The sequence below is a fragment of the Eschrichtius robustus genome, chromosome 15 (genome assembly GCF_028021215.1).
Source record: "Eschrichtius robustus isolate mEscRob2 chromosome 15, mEscRob2.pri, whole genome shotgun sequence".
Taxonomy (NCBI): Eukaryota; Metazoa; Chordata; class Mammalia; order Artiodactyla; family Eschrichtiidae; genus Eschrichtius; species Eschrichtius robustus.
In genome coordinates this window covers 82,805,842-82,823,457 of record NC_090838.1, presented here as the reverse complement: position 1 = coordinate 82,823,457, position 17,616 = coordinate 82,805,842, and the positions used below count along the sequence as shown (strand labels likewise).

The window sequence follows — 17,616 nt, the reverse complement described above, 5'->3', positions numbered from 1 at the left end:
TGTGCCACTGGTGTTCATTATGCCAGTTAGAGTTTGTTCAGAAATGGTAATTGAATTACTTTACTAAACTGCTTTGTGATTGCGTGGTTAAAGACCTTGATTGGATCTTAGGTACCTAGTTTGCCAGCTGATGTGACAAACCTTTTATTTTGAAATTATTAACAGGAAAAGACAAATAGAGGAAAAAACCCCAAATAGCAAGCATTTGTATTTTTAAAATGACTGAAGTGGGAAGCAAGTCACATAATTAATTTGAAATGCAGAGCAGCAAATCAGGACAAATAGCTGCTTCCAGAGACAAATCAGTGGAATGTGAAAATGCATCACCATAACCTACATTTTTTTATACCAAGAGATTTGCAGTTGACTCTCCGGGTGACTCATTCCTATGCTGGGAGGGTGAGGTAATGCTCTTCTGAGGGGTGATGTCATCTCTCTACCTGAACTGCAGGCATATATCTCTTCTTGTGGCTCTCAAGGAAAAAACACCATCTGCTTTCACAGATGCAGCCTGAAAGACTTCACAACGATTGGTGCAGAGGTTAGCAGCCGTGGGTATGAGTCATAAGCGGCCAGTTAGTGAAGAGCAGCTATTTAAAAGTGAACTTTAAAATCAGAGTCCAGGAATATGACATGATTGAGTATTGAATCATAATGCTTTTTTGTTTTGGGTTTTGCACTCTTCTTTTAAAATAAGGCAGTTTTTCTCAACATGGTCAGTCACGTGAAATCTTCTTGGTTGTTTAAGCCATATTTTTAATTGCAGATAAGTTTGCTTTCTTTTACATTTGGAAGCAATGATGAATTTTAGCTCCTATCTGTTTGATGGATTTTCTGGTTTGTTTTTTTGTTGGGGGGATTGGGGGCGGTTGCACTTAGAAGCCATTGTGTTCCCTAAGGACCTGCTGCTTCTTTAGGGGAAAAGAAGTTGTTTAATGGAAAAGGAAACAAGTAAAAATAAATGGTATTTGTTTACTAGAGACCCACTAACAGCTCTTCCTCTTTCTTGTAGCGACGCACACCTGCTCTCCCTATTTGTACTCAACCAGTACTACTGTTGACATTACCAGACAATACCTATTTTTTAATTTTATCACAATTTGAATTTATTGTTCTAGTAAATGGAATAGAGAATACCTAACATAATATGGATGGTAGAGAACAGTAAACACTTGATTTTCTAACTGATATGTAACTTAAAATGGGATATCACATTGGCTAAATACTACAATACTGTTACTGTAGGGTATATAAACTATGACCTAAATCTGTTCTTAATGACAACCTCAAGTTGGACATTCTACAAAAGATAAAAATAAAAAGTTTTAATTTTTGAAAATATAGTCTTTTGTTTGTTATTATCAAGAAATACAAGAAAGCAAAGAATAAAATAGTAATGTTAAAATTCTAAGATAATATGAGGTGGTATACATATGTATGTATGGTATATATACATACTGATGTCATTTGAGAGCTTACTAAAAATCAAATGTTTTTTTAATAAAAGTAGTAGTTGGAGATCTTTAAATATCCAGAATTATGGTGAGCCTTCAGTTTAATGGTCTAGCCTTCCGAGTTTAATTACAGAGCCCCTTCAGGGCTCTTGAGTATCTTTCTTTTCTTTTTAACCTCTTATTTGGAAATAATTTCACACTACAAAAAGTTGCACACTTTTTGATATGAAAAAAACCCAACCCTTATATACCCAGATTTATCAGCTCAAAACGTGTTTGCTTTATCATCTGAGTTGTGTGTCTCTCTCTCATCTCCCAAACCCCCATACATACTCTTTTTTTCTTGAAACATCTAAAGATAATTATCCATTGTAGCCCTTTACTCCTAAATGCTTCAGTGTGCATTTCCTAATAGAAATAGGAAATTTCTCTATTCTCTTACATAATCACAGTACAGTTATCAACTTCATAAATTTATATTGACACTTTACCGTCCATATTCGTTTCATCAGTTGACCTAAATAATGTCTTTTATAGCGTTCTCCACTCCCAGTACAGCATCTAGTCTAGGGTCAGGTAATACATTTACTTGTTACATTAGCCTCTTTTAATCTGGATTTTTTTCCCCACAGACTTTATCTTGTATGACATTGACATTTTTTTTTAACATCTTTATTGGAATGTAATTGCTTTACAATGCTGTGTTAGTTTCTGCTGTATAACAAAGTGACTCAGCTATATGTATATATATATCTTCATATCCCCTCCCTCTTGAGCCTCCCTCCCACCCTCCCTATCCCACCCCTCTAGGTGGTCACAAAGCACTGAGCTGATCTCCCTGTGCTATGCAGCTGCTTCCCACTAGCTATCTATTTTACATTTGGTAGTGTATATATGGACGTTGACATTTTTGAAGAATATAGTCTCTCTGATCTTTTACTGATATTTAAAAATAATAGAACTTTCTTCATTTTGTGCTTGTCTCATGTTTCCTGGTGATTAGATCCAGGCTGTGTATGCTGGGCTCAGAATGCTGCATGGCTGATATTGCATCCTCTCTCAGGGTATCATGTCTGTCACTCATTTGATCATTCAGTCAAGGCATTGTCTGAATTCTCCACTATATAATGACTGTTTCTGTTTTGTTTTTTTTTTAACTTTTTGTAACTAATAAGCAGTCTGTGGGAAGATACTTTAAGACCGTGCAAATATCCTGCTCCTCCTCAAAATTTTCACCTAGATTTAACACCATGGCTGATTTTTGCCTGATGCAGTCTTTACTGTGATGTCTGCAAGATGCTAATTTTTCCAACTCCAGTCCTCCCTTCATATTTACCAGTAGACACTTGGCATTTCATTGCAGTAAAAGCCCTCTCTTCTCCCCCATATGTTGTTTATTTTATCTATTTGTTATCAGTGCGGATGCATAAATTCCTTATTTTATTTTTCAATGTTTTATAATTCAGTACTTAAATCATTCTGGTGCTTAAATTCCAGATGTGGTCAGTGACACGTTTCCATCTTTTTTTTGTCCATATCTTTACTTTCTAGACTAATAAGATGTTAAAGGCTCATCTTGAACCTGCCCTGCCCCAGCCCTGGAGTCAGCCGTTTCTCTCAGGAGCCTTTGTTCTTTCGGTGGGGAATGGAATTAGGTAACAAAATCTGGGCACCAGGTTTGAGTGCATTACTTTCACAGCCACTGAATAAACATAAATGTATACACATTAGTATACCTGATAAATATTTGTTAGAGGTACAATAAACAATTTTTGAGACTGTAATGGTGTCTCAGTTTACAGTTACAGCAAAAAGTGCAGTATTAAGACTTTTGTCAGCGAAAATTTTCTAAAATTTTCTTGGATTTCACAGCAAAAACATAAGTGATGCTAGCTTGAAGGCCAGATGGGGTTTCAGTGGGCAGGGTTGGTACAGGAGGGTGTTCCAGGGAGAAGAAATGACATTGACAATGACATAACTGAACAATAGCAGTAAAAACATTAAATATCCTGCTTAAGTAATGACACCTGATTTCCACCCACGTGGGGAAAAGTGAAAGACAACAAGGAAAAGGTTGTTTGAGGTCACGTTTAGAGGACTTTGAATGTATGTCAGAGTTAGGATTTGGGGTCTTTAGTAAGAAGATAATGGAGAGCTGTTGAGGATTTTTGAATAGTGTCATAACAAGCTTAACTCTGATTCAGGGATTAATCTAGAAGATACGCAGAGGTTAGATTGAGGAAATTCCCAGTTAAGAACTGTAAGGAGGCTGTAATAATAGTTCAGGCAGGAGATACGAGGATTTGAACTACAAAATGAAGGAAAGAAGTGGATTAGAGTTGTGTTTTTCAACCTGTTTTCTAGAACCCCGGGGGTGTGGGGCAAAGCTGGGGTGGGTGAGGGGGGGAAGAATATATTAGCTGAGCATCAACGGAGAACTCTTTGTGACTGAAAAGGATCTCTTTAAAATATCCCTGTAAGTATCCCTTTAAAGAAAGGAATTCTGCTGCTTAAGGAACAAAGAAGTCCATAGAGAAATTTGGTTTAAAAAACAAATTGACATTTGTCTGGAGGTTTTCTGGTTTTTAAACTCATGCTTCTTTCATAGTCTCTTTTTCCAGATTTTTGAGCCTTGACGATCAGGAAAATACTTGTGTCATTAGCTGAAATAAGTCAAGTTGTGTCTGTTTTGTTTTGTTTTGTTTTGGCGCGCTGTGCGGCTTGCGGGATCTTAGCTCCTCGACCAGGGATTGAACCCGGGCCACCACAGTGACAGCGCCGAGTCCTAACCACTGCATCACTAGGGAATTCCCGAGTTGTGTCTATTTTGAAATGCCAGAAGGCCCGTGTCACAAAGTCATGTACTAATTTAACTCTTTCTCAAGAAACAAGATTTCCTTGGCCAAAATCTTTAGCGTCATCCTGAGCGCTTTTCTTCCGCTCATTCCATACAGGGAATCTACCATGAAATCCTGTTGGCTTTACCTTCCAGTTATATCCCAGATCTAACCGCAGGCAGCAGCTCCACTGTAGCCCACCACCAGCACCACCATTATCATCTCCGGCCTTCTGCTTGCTCTCCCCACCTCCGTCCTTGCCTCTACAACCTGTTCCCTTTCCTCATCACAATGCACTTCCCCCTTAAGGCCTTTGCAAAGGCTGTTCCGCAGGTATCAGCAGGGGTAACGCTTGTGTTTAGATTTTGCTCAAATATTACTTTCTTAATGGGCCTACCCTGAACTTAACCGTTACTGACAAGTCCTGTCCCCTCCCATGCAGACATTTATCCATTCCCCCTTTATCTTGTTCTATTTTTTTCACTATGGCATTTAACACCTAACATACTCTGTAATTATTTATTACGTTGTTTATTTCCCGATACCAGAGTTTGAGCTCCACAAATGGCAGGGGTTTTTTTGTTTTGTTTTGCTTTTTTAATTTGTTTTGCTCCCTGGTGTATCCTAAGCCACAGAATAGTCCCTAGCATGTAGTAGGCCCTCAGTTAACATTGATAGAAGAAGGAAGGGCAACCAAGAGCATGAAATCAGTAAGCTTGGTTACCAGGCTGCTGGCTCATAGCAGATCTGAGAAAGTGAATGAAAGAAAGAATGGGCTGCTGCGTAAATCAACCTGTGTTCCTTGGATCTGAACCTACGATGGTAATTGGCCTGGATAAAATAGACTTGGAAAGTGCTGCATAAACTATCCCTTTACTAGAAAATCATATTATTACGTTAACATAGTAATCACTATAAGAACTCCCACAGTAACCTCTTCTTGAACTCACTTGGTCACAGAACTCTCCTTAGTAATTCCCTTATTGTTACGGAACACGCTTGGCTCGTGGCAAACAGAGTTTGAGGAAAACCAGACTGGAGGGTGCCTGTGGGTCCCAGCAGAGATGGGTGGTTCTTTTAAGTTGCTTTTGGTGGATGAACTGTGCAGTTTCGTGTGCTGCTTAGGAGGCCTGAGTACCTCAGGTCAGAGACTACGGCTCTTAGTTCCTACCTTGCAGTTCAGATCCTTTTATTAATTTATTTTTTAAGATTTATTTTATTGAAGTATAGTCGATTTACAGTGTTGTGTTCATTTCTACTGTACAGCAAATTGATTCAGTTATACATATATATATTCTTTTTCATATTCTCTTCCACTGTGGTTTATCACAGGATATTGAATATAGTTCCCTGGGCTATACAGTGGGGTCTTGTTGTTTATCCATCCTATGTATAGTAGTTTGCATTTGCTAATCCCAAACTCCCAAACCGTTCCTCCCCACCCACTCTCCCCCTTGGCAACCACAAGTCTATTCTCTATGTCTGTGAGTCTGTTTCTGTTTCGCAGATAAGTTCATTTGGGTCGTGTTTTCGATTCCACATATAAGTGATAGTATATGATATTAGTCTTTGTCTTTCTGTCTTACTTTGCTTAGTATGATAATCTCTAGTATGGCAGTATTTCATTCTTTTTTATGGCTGAGTAGTATTCTGTTGTTTATATGACCCACATCTTCTTTATCCATTCATAAAATCCTTTTAAAAGTTAGCTTTTTATTTTAGGTATTTGGGAATAAGATGATCATTCCTTCCCTGGATGGAGACCTCTTCCAGTGGGACCGGGACCGTGAGAGCATGGAAACAGTTCCGTTTACGGTTGAATCACTTCTTGAATCTTCTTATAAATTTGGAGATGATGTTGTCTTGGTTGGAGGAAAGTCTCTCACTACATATGGACTCAGTGCATATAGCGGAAAGGTGAGTAAAAATGTTCAGTTTGGGGAGAAATCAGAATCAATAGGAATAGAAGAGATAATTTCTTAAACTATACTATTACTGGTTGAGCTCTGTAATAATTTTCCCCTGAGGATATCATTTCTTTTGATAAAAGAACTGTGAAGTGGAAAGGGGGAATACTATTAAGAGAAACTAAATTTATCCAAAATAACAGAATGAACAGCAGAGCCAGGAATAGCAGGGGGAAGAGAATGAATAACTGTGGTCTACTGTATGTCAGGTGCATTTTTCATGCCTTATTTTGAAATCATCACAATATTTCTAATGGTTACATTTTACAATTTTCATTTGGATAGATGAGGAACCCTCCAAAGAATAATAATAATCCTGATGATAAGAATAATTGCTACTACTTATTTATCTAGTTTGAGCCTATCATAAGAGGATCCAAGAGGCAAGTTTGTACTCATTTTACAGATGAGAAAACCAAGACTTTCAAAGGTTCAGAAACTTCCAAGGTCAGATTTGACTTAGATCTGTGTGAAGAAAAAGTCATACTGTTAATGACCTAGACTTTCTCCCTTATTAGCTCTTAGGAGATGATCTGCTTCTAAGATTGGGTCTTATAACTCCATTATGGGGGATAACTAATTAAAACCATGCTTTTTGGAAAGGTGAAAATCTCTTTTTAACCCCTTAATACGTTGATACTTGAATATTTGTATATAGACTTAAGACGAAAATAAGGAAGAATAGAAAAAAGATCTTTGGCCCTCAAGTTTTTCAAACTTTAAGGATCCCTTGTCTGAGTGTTAGGCCCATAGGCCCTTTGCAAGCTTCTCTGCCCTCTCCAGCCACCTGCATGTGTATTGTATTGAGGCGGCCTTGTGATCCTTGGTTTCCTTCAGTATTCTCATCTGTTAAACAATGGGATTGAACCCCGTCACCTGGTTCTCTGATTTGATGTGCTGCTCCAAAATTCTGGTATTCTAGCAGGTATGTTTCTTTCTGTGAGGATTTTGGTCACATCATCCAAAGAATCTTCCTTTTCCTTTGAGTGAAGTTTTGAAGGAAGTACTTGAAAATACTGCAGCTGTTAGAAAAGGTTCAGATTTTTTAAAACTAAATATTTCCGTCATATGGAAATTCTGAGGTGTTTTTAATTCACCTAGAATTTTATTAATGATATTATTACTAAGAGATCACAACTAGTTATCCATTTCTTCCATGGAAATGAGCAAAGTAAGACTCATTCCCCGAAATAAATATTCATTTGTACTTTTATGGTTCAAAATGTTTCATTTTAGGAGTTGGTGGTAATCTAGCTGTTGCTTTTTTTTTCTTTTTCAGGTTATTTATTTATTTAAAAAAATTTCATTGCACTACAGTTGATTTACAATGTTTTGTTAGTTTCAGGTGTACAGCAAAGTGAATCAGTTATACATACACATATATCCACTCTTTTTTAGATTCTTTTCCCACATAGGCCATTACAGAGTATTGAGTGGTGTTCCCTGTGCTATACAGTATAGCTGTTGCTTCCTTTTTTTTTTTTTTTTTTAACAGAAACTGTGCATTTTTTATTTTATTTATTTATTTTTGGCTGCGTTGGGTCTTTGTTGCTGCGCACGGGCTTCCTCTGGTTGCGGTGAGCGGGGGCTGCTCTTTGTTGCAGTGCATGGGCTTCTCATTGCGGTGGCTTCTGTTGTTGTGGAGCACGGGCTCTAGGCACGTGGGCTTCAGTAGTTGCAGCACGCAGGCTCAGTAGTTGTGGCTCGCGGGCTCTAGAGCACAGGCTCAGTAGTTGTGGCACATGGGCTTAGTTGCTCTGCGGCAAGTGGGATCTTCCCAGACCAGGGCTCGAACCCGTGTCCCCTGCATTGGCAGGTGGATTCTTAACCACTGAGACACCAGGGAAGCTCCCTAGCTGTTGCTTCTTTTTTTTTTTTTTTTTTTTTTTAGCTGTTGCTTCTTAATGCTTGGCTACTTTTTACACATTTCCTCAATTTCCTTTCACTTTTTATAAAACTGTTGAGTCTTTTACTGTCTCTGATCTGCTGTAACTTGTTCTCTTTACTAATTTTACATCTGTCTTTTCAGGTGAGGTACATCTGTTCAGCTTTGGGTTGTCGCCAGTGGGATAATGATGAAATGGAACAAGAAGAAGATATCCTGCTTCTGCAGCGCACCCAGAAAACCGTTAGAGCCGTCGGTCCTCGTAGTGGCAGTGAGAAGTGTGTATTCAGATAATGTTGCTGTTGATGTTTAGAAGTACAACAAGACCAGAATTCATCAGCTTTTTCTTTGTGGAGATTTTCTGAACTATTTTGTTTCCCCAAAAGCATACTACTCTTTTAAGAGAAATGAAGCCCCTAAATTTAAAACAGCTTCATGATTATTAACAGATCCTGAACTGAACTTCTCACCATGTGCTTCAGGATATGGTAAAAAAGAGGAGTCCCATACAGTGACTATATATTAGCTTAGTCTTAGGTTAATGATATTTTTCATAGCAATCTCACTGATCAAAGTTCTCTGAATGCAGAAAACTCTTAAGACAAAGCTGATGTGCTTTGTTTCACTTGGGTCTGTTTGACCCTGCAGTTCTCTCTAGTAGGTAGTTTCATGGTTTGTCTGACTACCGCCTCCATTATAAAATAATATTTTAGTGTATTTTCTTAAAGTGTTAAAGTATAATTTATGTGGTCAAATACTGTTTTGTTTCCTTTTTCAAATAATGTAAATTTTTACATTTAAAGTAATGTGATTGAATTAGATATGCTGGTGGTAAATCACATGCTTGACTTTTCAAAACCTAATATTTAAATTTTAAATTGCTGCGCAGTAAAAAGAATTTGAGATCCCATCTTTATCCTTTGAAAGTGAACCAGACTTTCAGATGTTGTCTAATCTGATGCAGTATAATTCAGTTTCCTTTCCTGAAAACTGTTTTCTCAAATTCAGTGAAGAATGTATTTTTTCTACATTCCCTGGACTGTAGAGCTTTGCATATGCTGGCAACCCGACCTTCTTTATCCTGATGGGATTTTGTTTCCTTAAGTGTTTGAGGGCTTGCTGGGTGCTCAGCTACCATAGGAGCAGATGTTCAACTTAACAGAATTTGAGTTATCAGAATGGGAAGAGTCTGGCATCTAAGATCCATATTCCTTAAGTATCTATCTTTTAACAGATGTCGGAATTCTAGGGCCATTTTATATCTTAGTGTCAAGACCATTATAGTGTCAACAGATAAGTGATTTGAGGCTGTATTTTCATAAAAATCTAAAATCAGTAGCTTTCGTCTTGCCTTTTGCATTGGTTACTGGGATATGGTAATTTCTCTGCACTTGAACGAAATGTGTCAGGCTTTAATTAAGAAGTAAGGCAGACTGCAAGCTACCTTATTTTAGGATGACTTTGATGTGTTTTGAGAAAATTACCCTGATTTGGAAATGTGAACATTTGTTAATTTCAAGAGAAAAATCTGTCCTGTAGCTGTTGTCAGGTCACAACTCTCAGAACCACTGTTTCTAAAGGGTCAGGACCAAGTTACGCCCTCTTGTGGCATAAATCAGCAGTATGCTCCTTTCCAGAAGATTGTGTTGAGTTGTTCCTTTTCTCATCACCAAATTTTAGTGTTTGCTTCTTCACTCTAGAAGAGTTCTTAATTATTTGGTCCCTTTATTTAAATGTAAGTTTCTAAAACACACCTTTGTAAATTTAAGGTGGAATTTCAGTGTTGGCCACTTTGAACTTCGGTATATTCCAGACATGGAAACTAGAGCCGGATTTATTGAAAGCACCTTAAAGCCCAGTGGAAACAAAGAACAGTCTAAAATTATTTCAGACGTGGAAGAACAGGAAGCTGCCGTGATGGACACAGTGATAAAGGTCTCCGTTGCTGATTGGAAAGTTATGGCCTTTAGTAAGAAAGGAGGACATCTGGAGTGGGAATACCAGGTACCTAGAACCACTGAGAATTTATAATATGTTTCTTTCCTTCTCAGTTTGACCAAACATGTTGGGTAGAAGGAAGTGACTGCCATTTTGGATTTTCAACTTGTTCTCTGTGCTCTAAGAAATTTGTGATTTTACATCTGTTAGATTGAATATTAAGAAAAAGTCAAAAGGTTGGTGAAGATGTTGGTGAATAGTGTACAACCGTGTATCTTCGTGCAGTGTTGGTGAGAATGTAAATTGGCATAGATGTTATGGAAAACATCATGGAGTTTCCTCAGAATATTAAACAAAAATGAAGAGAATAGATCTTAAATGTTCTTAAAACACATGCATACAAAATAACTGTGAGATGGTGGATATATCAATTAGCTTGATTGTGCTGATTATTTCACAATGTATACATATATCAAAATATCACACTGTACACCATAAATACATACATTTTTTACTCGTCAATTATACCTCAGTAAAGCTGGAAAAGTGAAAATTTGTAAAGAAATTTGTGGTTTTAAAGGGTATTTCGGGAGTTGGGATACATAGAAATACTGCTTGAGATTGTTTAAAATTTCGTTTCCATTTTTGTTTAGTTTTGTACTCCCATTGCATCTGCCTGGTTGGTTAAGGATGGCAAAGTCATTCCCATCAGTCTTTTTGATGATACAAGTTACGCCACTAATGATGGAGTTTTAGAAGATGAAGAAGACATCGTAGAAGCTGCCCGAGGAGCCACAGAAAACAGTGTTTACTTGGGTGAGTGGATATCTCTCATCTAGCAATAGTACAAGTTGACATCTAGATTTTATTCCTACATTGTCTCTCCCTACTTCAGGTGTGTCTGTAGTAGTTTTAATTCCTAAGTACATTCTCTGGCCTTAAGATTTGTACTTTGATTTCTTTTCCTGCAATTTTCTTTCATTTATCCAATTCTGAAACTTTTAATTACTATAGCGTGTTCTTTTTCTCTGAGACCTATATTTAAAAGGCTTAAAAATGTTGCCATTACATAGCATGATTTCACATTACTTATGTATCCTCAAAGTCTAAAACTTTCTACATTTGTATTTGCATCTATATCAATTTGCTCCCCGTTAAAGGTATGTTTATTTTTTCCTATGCATCTATACAACTTATCTGAAAAATTAAAACAAAATTCTGGTGTGCTGCTTTGGCAGTTGAAAGCCTTCAACGTACTACATTTTGAGAACCCGCGAATCTAATTATTTGAACTAGTTTTGTGGTCAAATACACATAAAATTATTTAAGCTCTATCAATGTGCTACCCGCCCCTCAATCTCAGTGAAATGCAAGAATTTGAAAGAATGACGTGTCACACGTGTTATGATAGTATTTAATAGAATTGTTAGCAGTATCTCTTGAAGGATAGGTGTTTACGTTTTCTTAAGGAAAAGGTTACCTCATCTAAAATGTTACTTTCATAAGAGTACAACAATTTCTTTTGTTTGAATTTTCCTACTGGAAGAGTTTTTCAGTAATTACCAAAAATTATATAGTGAGAAACATTGTAACTTGTGTGTAACTTTCCTCCCCTGTTGTTGTTGAATAACCTTTGGGTCAAATTTGAGTGCTTCAGGCATGATTCTTTGAAAAGAGCTATGTAGCACATGAATAAATAACTGGAATTCATCTAATTTTATTAAATCAAAATGAACCTTTTAAAAAAAAAAATCATCGGTGCTTGATTCTCAACCTAACTGACAGTGTTCTGGTTGATTCAGGAATGTACAGAGGCCAGCTGTATCTGCAGTCATCAGTCAGAATTTCAGAAAAGTTTCCTACGAGTCCCAAGGCCTTGGAATCTGTCAACAGTGAAAATGCAGTTATTCCTTTGCCAACAATCAAATGGAAACCCTTAATTCGTAAGTGAATTATGAACTTTTATAAATGTTATTAAGATGTTCAGAGGCCTAATCATGACTGTCTTTGACCTAGTTTTGAATATCACAGAGATCACAACTATTATATACTCTATATTTTCTGATAAACTGGGAAGGTATTTCAGACGTTAATGAATTTTAATTATCCTTTAGAACATGATTTCATTGAAACAGCAGCTACTTCTATAGAAATCAATGTCAATAAAATATTTCTCTAGACAGCTTAGAAAAACTCTTAACCATTCTCTGACCATGCCTTGATATCATTTCGCTCTTAACATATTTATATTAAGAATATTTATGGGACTTCCCTGGTGGTGCAGTGGTTAAGAATCTGCCTGCCAATGCAGGGGACACAGGTTTGAGCCCTGGTCCGGGAAGATTCCCACATGCTACGGAGCAACTAAGCCCGCGAGCCACAACTACTGAGCCCACGTGCTGCAACTATTGAAGCCCGTGGGCCTAGAGTCCATGCTCAGTAACCAGAGAAGCCACCACAATGAGAAGCTCGCGCACTGCAGCGAAGAGTAGCCCCCGCTCACCGCAACTAGAGAAAGCCTGCGCGCAGCAATGAAGACCAAAAGCAGCCTAAAATAAATAAATTTATTTTTTAAAAAAAAAGAATATTTATGAAACATCTGGTTATCACATCATATTCTTTGAGACACTCAAATTGAATTGAATTCAAATACTAAACCATCTATTTCCTTCAGCTATCTTTCTGTACCTTGTATATGTTTTTTATCACATCACATCATATTTTAATTACTCGTTTAAATGACTCATCTCTCTACAAGACTGCTTTTCAAGAGAAAGAACGTTGGGCCATTTGTTTGACTTACATATTTGAACTGAGCTGTGCTATTTGAATGTCTGTTTTTGGGATGAATGAGGCACACACATTTTCATTAAAGTCATAACAGTTAAGATTTTACCATTTTCTTTTAGATTCTCCTTCCAGAACTCCTGTCTTGGTGGGGTCTGATGAATTTGACAAATGTCTCAATAACGATAAGTTTTCTCATGAAGAGTACAGTAATGGTGCACTTTCAATCTTGCAGTATCCATATGGTAAGTGTGATTCCACTTGGATTGAAAATGCTGTTTTTTTTTCTGTTTATTTTATTAATTTGAAATTAATTAATAGAATTCAAATGCAAAGCAGTCAGTTGGAGGGTAGAAAATAAATATCTTGGGAGGCAGATATTGTGAATGGTGGCCAAGGGTACAAGGCTTCAAAGACAGATTGCCAGTGTTTTGCCACATGCTAGGCTGGGCACACCTAACTTACCTGTGTCTCTGTTTCTTCATCTGTAAAACAAAGATATAGTAATCCTAATATCTATTTATTGGGTTGTTGTAAGGTCTAAATGAGATAATGCACAGTCTTAATTAGCACCATGCCTGGCAAACAATAGTGTTCAATAAGCATTAGTTCTTGTTATTAGCTCTCATTTGATTATGAGCTTATATAATATAGTCTGTATAATATCAGTCTGTGTAATGAAGAAAATAGGTGTTTCCCATAGAGCTATGTGAAAATGCTATAAATTGGGGTTATTTTAATTTTGTTTTCAGACGAGGAAAATTAGTACAAAAGTCAAGAATAGGTGAAATTTGGCGTGAAACACATTCCTGTGTATTTAAAGTTAGGATATATTCAGATATGAAAGTCTTTTGAACAGTTGGATATAAAAAAAAAAATTGCTCAGATCTGCATTAGGCAAAAACATAGACTCCTCGTCAGTTACCCTAGATGATAAAACTGGGAAATTATTGTAGAATTTAAATTGATTTAACAAAAATCAGAGAGCTCTGAACTACAAACAGCTGTCTATCTGATACTGATCAAAATACAAGGTAAAAGAGAATTGTGTAATGTGCCCATGTGGTATAAAATAGAAGGTAAAAAGGACAGGCTGCTTTCTAGGACAAATTCATTTTGACAGCCTGAAAGGAACCAGAGAGCACAGTGGAGATGTTTTCCTCGTCATGGTAAAATTTGATATTTTATTGATGCTAAATGAAAGTAAAGTTTCAAATCCTCCAAGGAGGTTTGAGTACTGTCTAATTTTTTTTTCTTTTTTGCATTTAAAGGATTGAATTATTAATGAGATAATGAATGGAGTAGCCCTTAAGGGTTGTTTTTAGTCTTATTATTCAATAGAAAGAAAATGTATGATGCTTATGGAATAAAGGAAAATATATTTGTGTAGAAAGAAGAAAAAGTAGGGTAAATGAGGCTGTCGAAATGTGCTAAAGAAGAGATGAAACTTTAGAAAAAGGAATTAGTGTTAAAAGTCATAGGAAATTAGATAATTTTTAGCAATTAAAGGTGGAACTATATTGGTTTATCTTTTAAAAAAAAACACTTTTAATGTTTGTTTTTGAAGATAATGGTTATTACCTGCCATACTACAAGAGGGAAAGAAACAAACGGAGCACACAGATCACAGTCAGATTTCTCGACAACCCGAGTTACAACAAGAATATCCGCAAAAAGGATCCCGTTCTCCTCTTACACTGGTGGAAAGAAATAGTTGGAACCATTCTGTTTTGTATCGTAGCAACAACTTTCATTGTGCGCAGACTCTTCCATCCTCATCCTCACAGAGTAAGACATTTTTTAGGATCTCATCTTTTTCAAAGTGTTGGGACGATAGAAAACTTAGGGTGTGTGTGCGCGTGTGCGTGTGCGCACGTGATGGGCAAGGGGTCCATTTCCTTAAGTTTTACCCTAAAATCATTGTTGCCCATACTCTTGCTTCCACGTCCTTGTCCCCTTCACTCCTCAACCCCTTGCAGTCTGGCTCCACCCTGATCATTCCCTTTCCCTTTGACAAAGGAAATGCTGTTGTTTTATGTTCTTATAATACATTTATTTTTCTCAATATTATTTATTCTTCAGTGTTATTTTATAGCCTAATATTATTAGCTAACTTCAATTCAGCTTTGTACTGAGAGTGATTTTTTTCTCCCCCACCTTATCAGCAAAGGAAAGAATCTGAAACTCAGTGTCAAACTGAAAATAAATATGATTCTGTCAGTGGAGAAGCTAATGACAGTAGCTGGAATGACATAAAAAATTCTGGATATGTATCACGGTATGAGTCTTTTCATAAAATGCATGTGTGCTGTAGCTTCTGGTGCTAACTGTTCAAATCCAGGAAGAAATGGCCTTAGATACAGAGAACGAAGGGATGGTTCAGAAGGGAGAGGGGGAGTGGTGGGTGAAATAGATGAAGAATGGAATAGTTGTTCATTCAGCATCTGCTTCTAAACCTCCAGTTATATGATAAATCACAGGGATTGTAATATACAACATAAGGAATATGGTTAATAATATTGCAGTAACTTTCTATGGGGACAGATGATTACTAGACTTACCGTGGTGATCGTTTCATAATGTATACAAATGTCAAATCATTATGTGTAGTACACCTGAAACTTACATAATATTGTATGCCGACTGTATTTCACTTAAGAAAGAAGAAACAACCTCTAAACTAAGATATTGTTTATTTTTTTTTTTTAAAAATGTATGACTAGGTAAATAAAACAGACATATCCCTCAAGTTACTTAAACTGATTCAAGGTGGTATAGAAGAGGGGTAGAAGTAGAGTGTTATAAAAGTTTAGAATTATAGCCACCATGTATGTCAATTATTTCTCAGTAAAACTGGAAGGAAAAGAAAAAAAAGAATTACAGCCACCAAACTGAGTTGTTATTCAGATGACATAGTTATTGAGGGTATACCATGTACCGGGCTTGGCATTAATACCAAATAATAATTTTTATGTTATTGGAATATGACGTAAATCTCCTATGTTACTTAATCCTCAATTATTTATTTCATCCTTATTCTGTCTAAAATAAGAAGCAGAAAACTGGGGAGAAGTACACCAATAGAATAGATCATTTTTAAAAACAGAAGAGGGAGTTGGGTTACTTAAAAAGCAGCCAATTCAAATAGTTTAAAAGTAAAATAAAAGTAGAAAATCTGTAAGCAAATCTGTCAGGTGTACAGATTTTGATGCTTTGTGGGACAAGAAATGGTGCTGCGATTCAATTTTCTTACATGGATTATTGCTACTTTTCCCCTTTTTTTTTTTTTTTTTTTTTAATCAAGATAAGCAATATATTTTTTTTTTCACACACACACACTGTATTTTATTTTTACAAGAGATAAATAGACTGACACCAAGCATTGTACATGGATGACCACAACAAAAGCAACAATGATTGCAATTACCAAACATGAAACACACTCATACTATGTCATAATATTGACATTCAGTTCAGCAGTCCTCCACTGTAACAGCTCCTTTACTTTGCAGTGAAAATTGATTTGTATACTCTTTGCCTCTGAGTCCTTGTGGGATTTTTTTTTTTTTTAATTCAGACAGAAAGTCACAAAAATTACACTCATCCTCATCAGTTCACTCAGTCCCATGTAATTGATTTTTTTTTTTCATCTTGATCTTTTGTTAGCACTTTTATGAGTTCATCAGTTTTTCATTAGAGTTCTGAAAATGCTTATTCATTCAGTTCAGCAGTACAGTCAGTTACCAGAAACCTGTACTTGTCAGAGTCTTTTCCATGAATTTCTTGAAGATGAAAGCCTTTTATAGGAACATATTTGCAAAAGCATCAGAGTACACCCAGAACTGTCTGTAAATGACAAAAGACTTAAAAATGACCACAGTTAAAGATTTGATGAAAGTTCATAATAATGCAGTTGACAAGAAAATTAGTTATTTCTGAGATATACATTTTAAAGTAATAACTAGGATTATTACTTATAACATTATACCAGAACATATAAGATTTTTAGAAATTTCATGTAATGTCTGAAACATTTATGTTAACATATTTCCATACAAATACAAATATAAGATTTTTAGAAATTTCATGTAATGTCTGAAACATTTATATTAACATATTTCCATACAAATAACCCAATGAAAGTTTAGTATTAGTTCCCCTTTGTTTTGATACCATGCTTAGACTTTCGTGATACAGGGACAAGGAGAAGCTCTATATGAAACTTACTGCTTAATATCTAGGGAAATGGCTTTATGACAGAAAAGATTGAAAATTACAGCTAAAATGTGGGTTATTTTAATTATCTATGGACTTAAATCTAAGCTGCATTCATACCGTCTTCTCAAAAATTGAGAATTGCCTGTAATCCGTATGTTTTTGCAAAACGTATACTAGGTGACTAGCAAGTGGTGAGGGCTTTAATACCCTTGCTAATAAAGATGCTGACTTATATGTCAGTGGCCAACACCACCAGCAGGCAGTGAGTGAGGGAGAGGAGAGGGGCCCATCAACTCCATGGGCAGTTCACTACCCAAGCCATTCATTGTTCATTCAGCATCTTTCTGAACAACTGTGTGCAGTATCTCAGGCTTTGGGAGAAATAAAAAGACTGGTCCTATACCCTGGAGGAGCTTAAAATCTACAGGGGAAGGTGATACTAGAGAGAACATAAACATATAAGGAAAAAAGCCATGAGCTAAGTAACTAACTCTGGCTGTGATGATTCAAGAGGGCGTCATAATAAATCA

General features: G+C 36.4%; 1 protein-coding gene across 1 annotated transcript in view; it reads left to right on the top strand.

The window, feature by feature from the left end:
• EIF2AK3 (eukaryotic translation initiation factor 2 alpha kinase 3) overlaps positions 1 to 17,616 on the top strand; it is a 68,237-nt gene that overhangs the window by 28,259 nt on the left and 22,362 nt on the right. The window contains exons 3-10 of the mRNA XM_068564698.1: positions 6,014 to 6,208; positions 8,288 to 8,421; positions 9,913 to 10,147; positions 10,735 to 10,897; positions 11,884 to 12,024; positions 12,991 to 13,113; positions 14,436 to 14,656; positions 15,034 to 15,146. Coding sequence (XP_068420799.1) covers positions 6,014 to 6,208; positions 8,288 to 8,421; positions 9,913 to 10,147; positions 10,735 to 10,897; positions 11,884 to 12,024; positions 12,991 to 13,113; positions 14,436 to 14,656; positions 15,034 to 15,146 — 1,325 coding nt within the window. The remainder of the gene's footprint in view (positions 1 to 6,013; positions 6,209 to 8,287; positions 8,422 to 9,912; positions 10,148 to 10,734; positions 10,898 to 11,883; positions 12,025 to 12,990; positions 13,114 to 14,435; positions 14,657 to 15,033; positions 15,147 to 17,616) is intronic.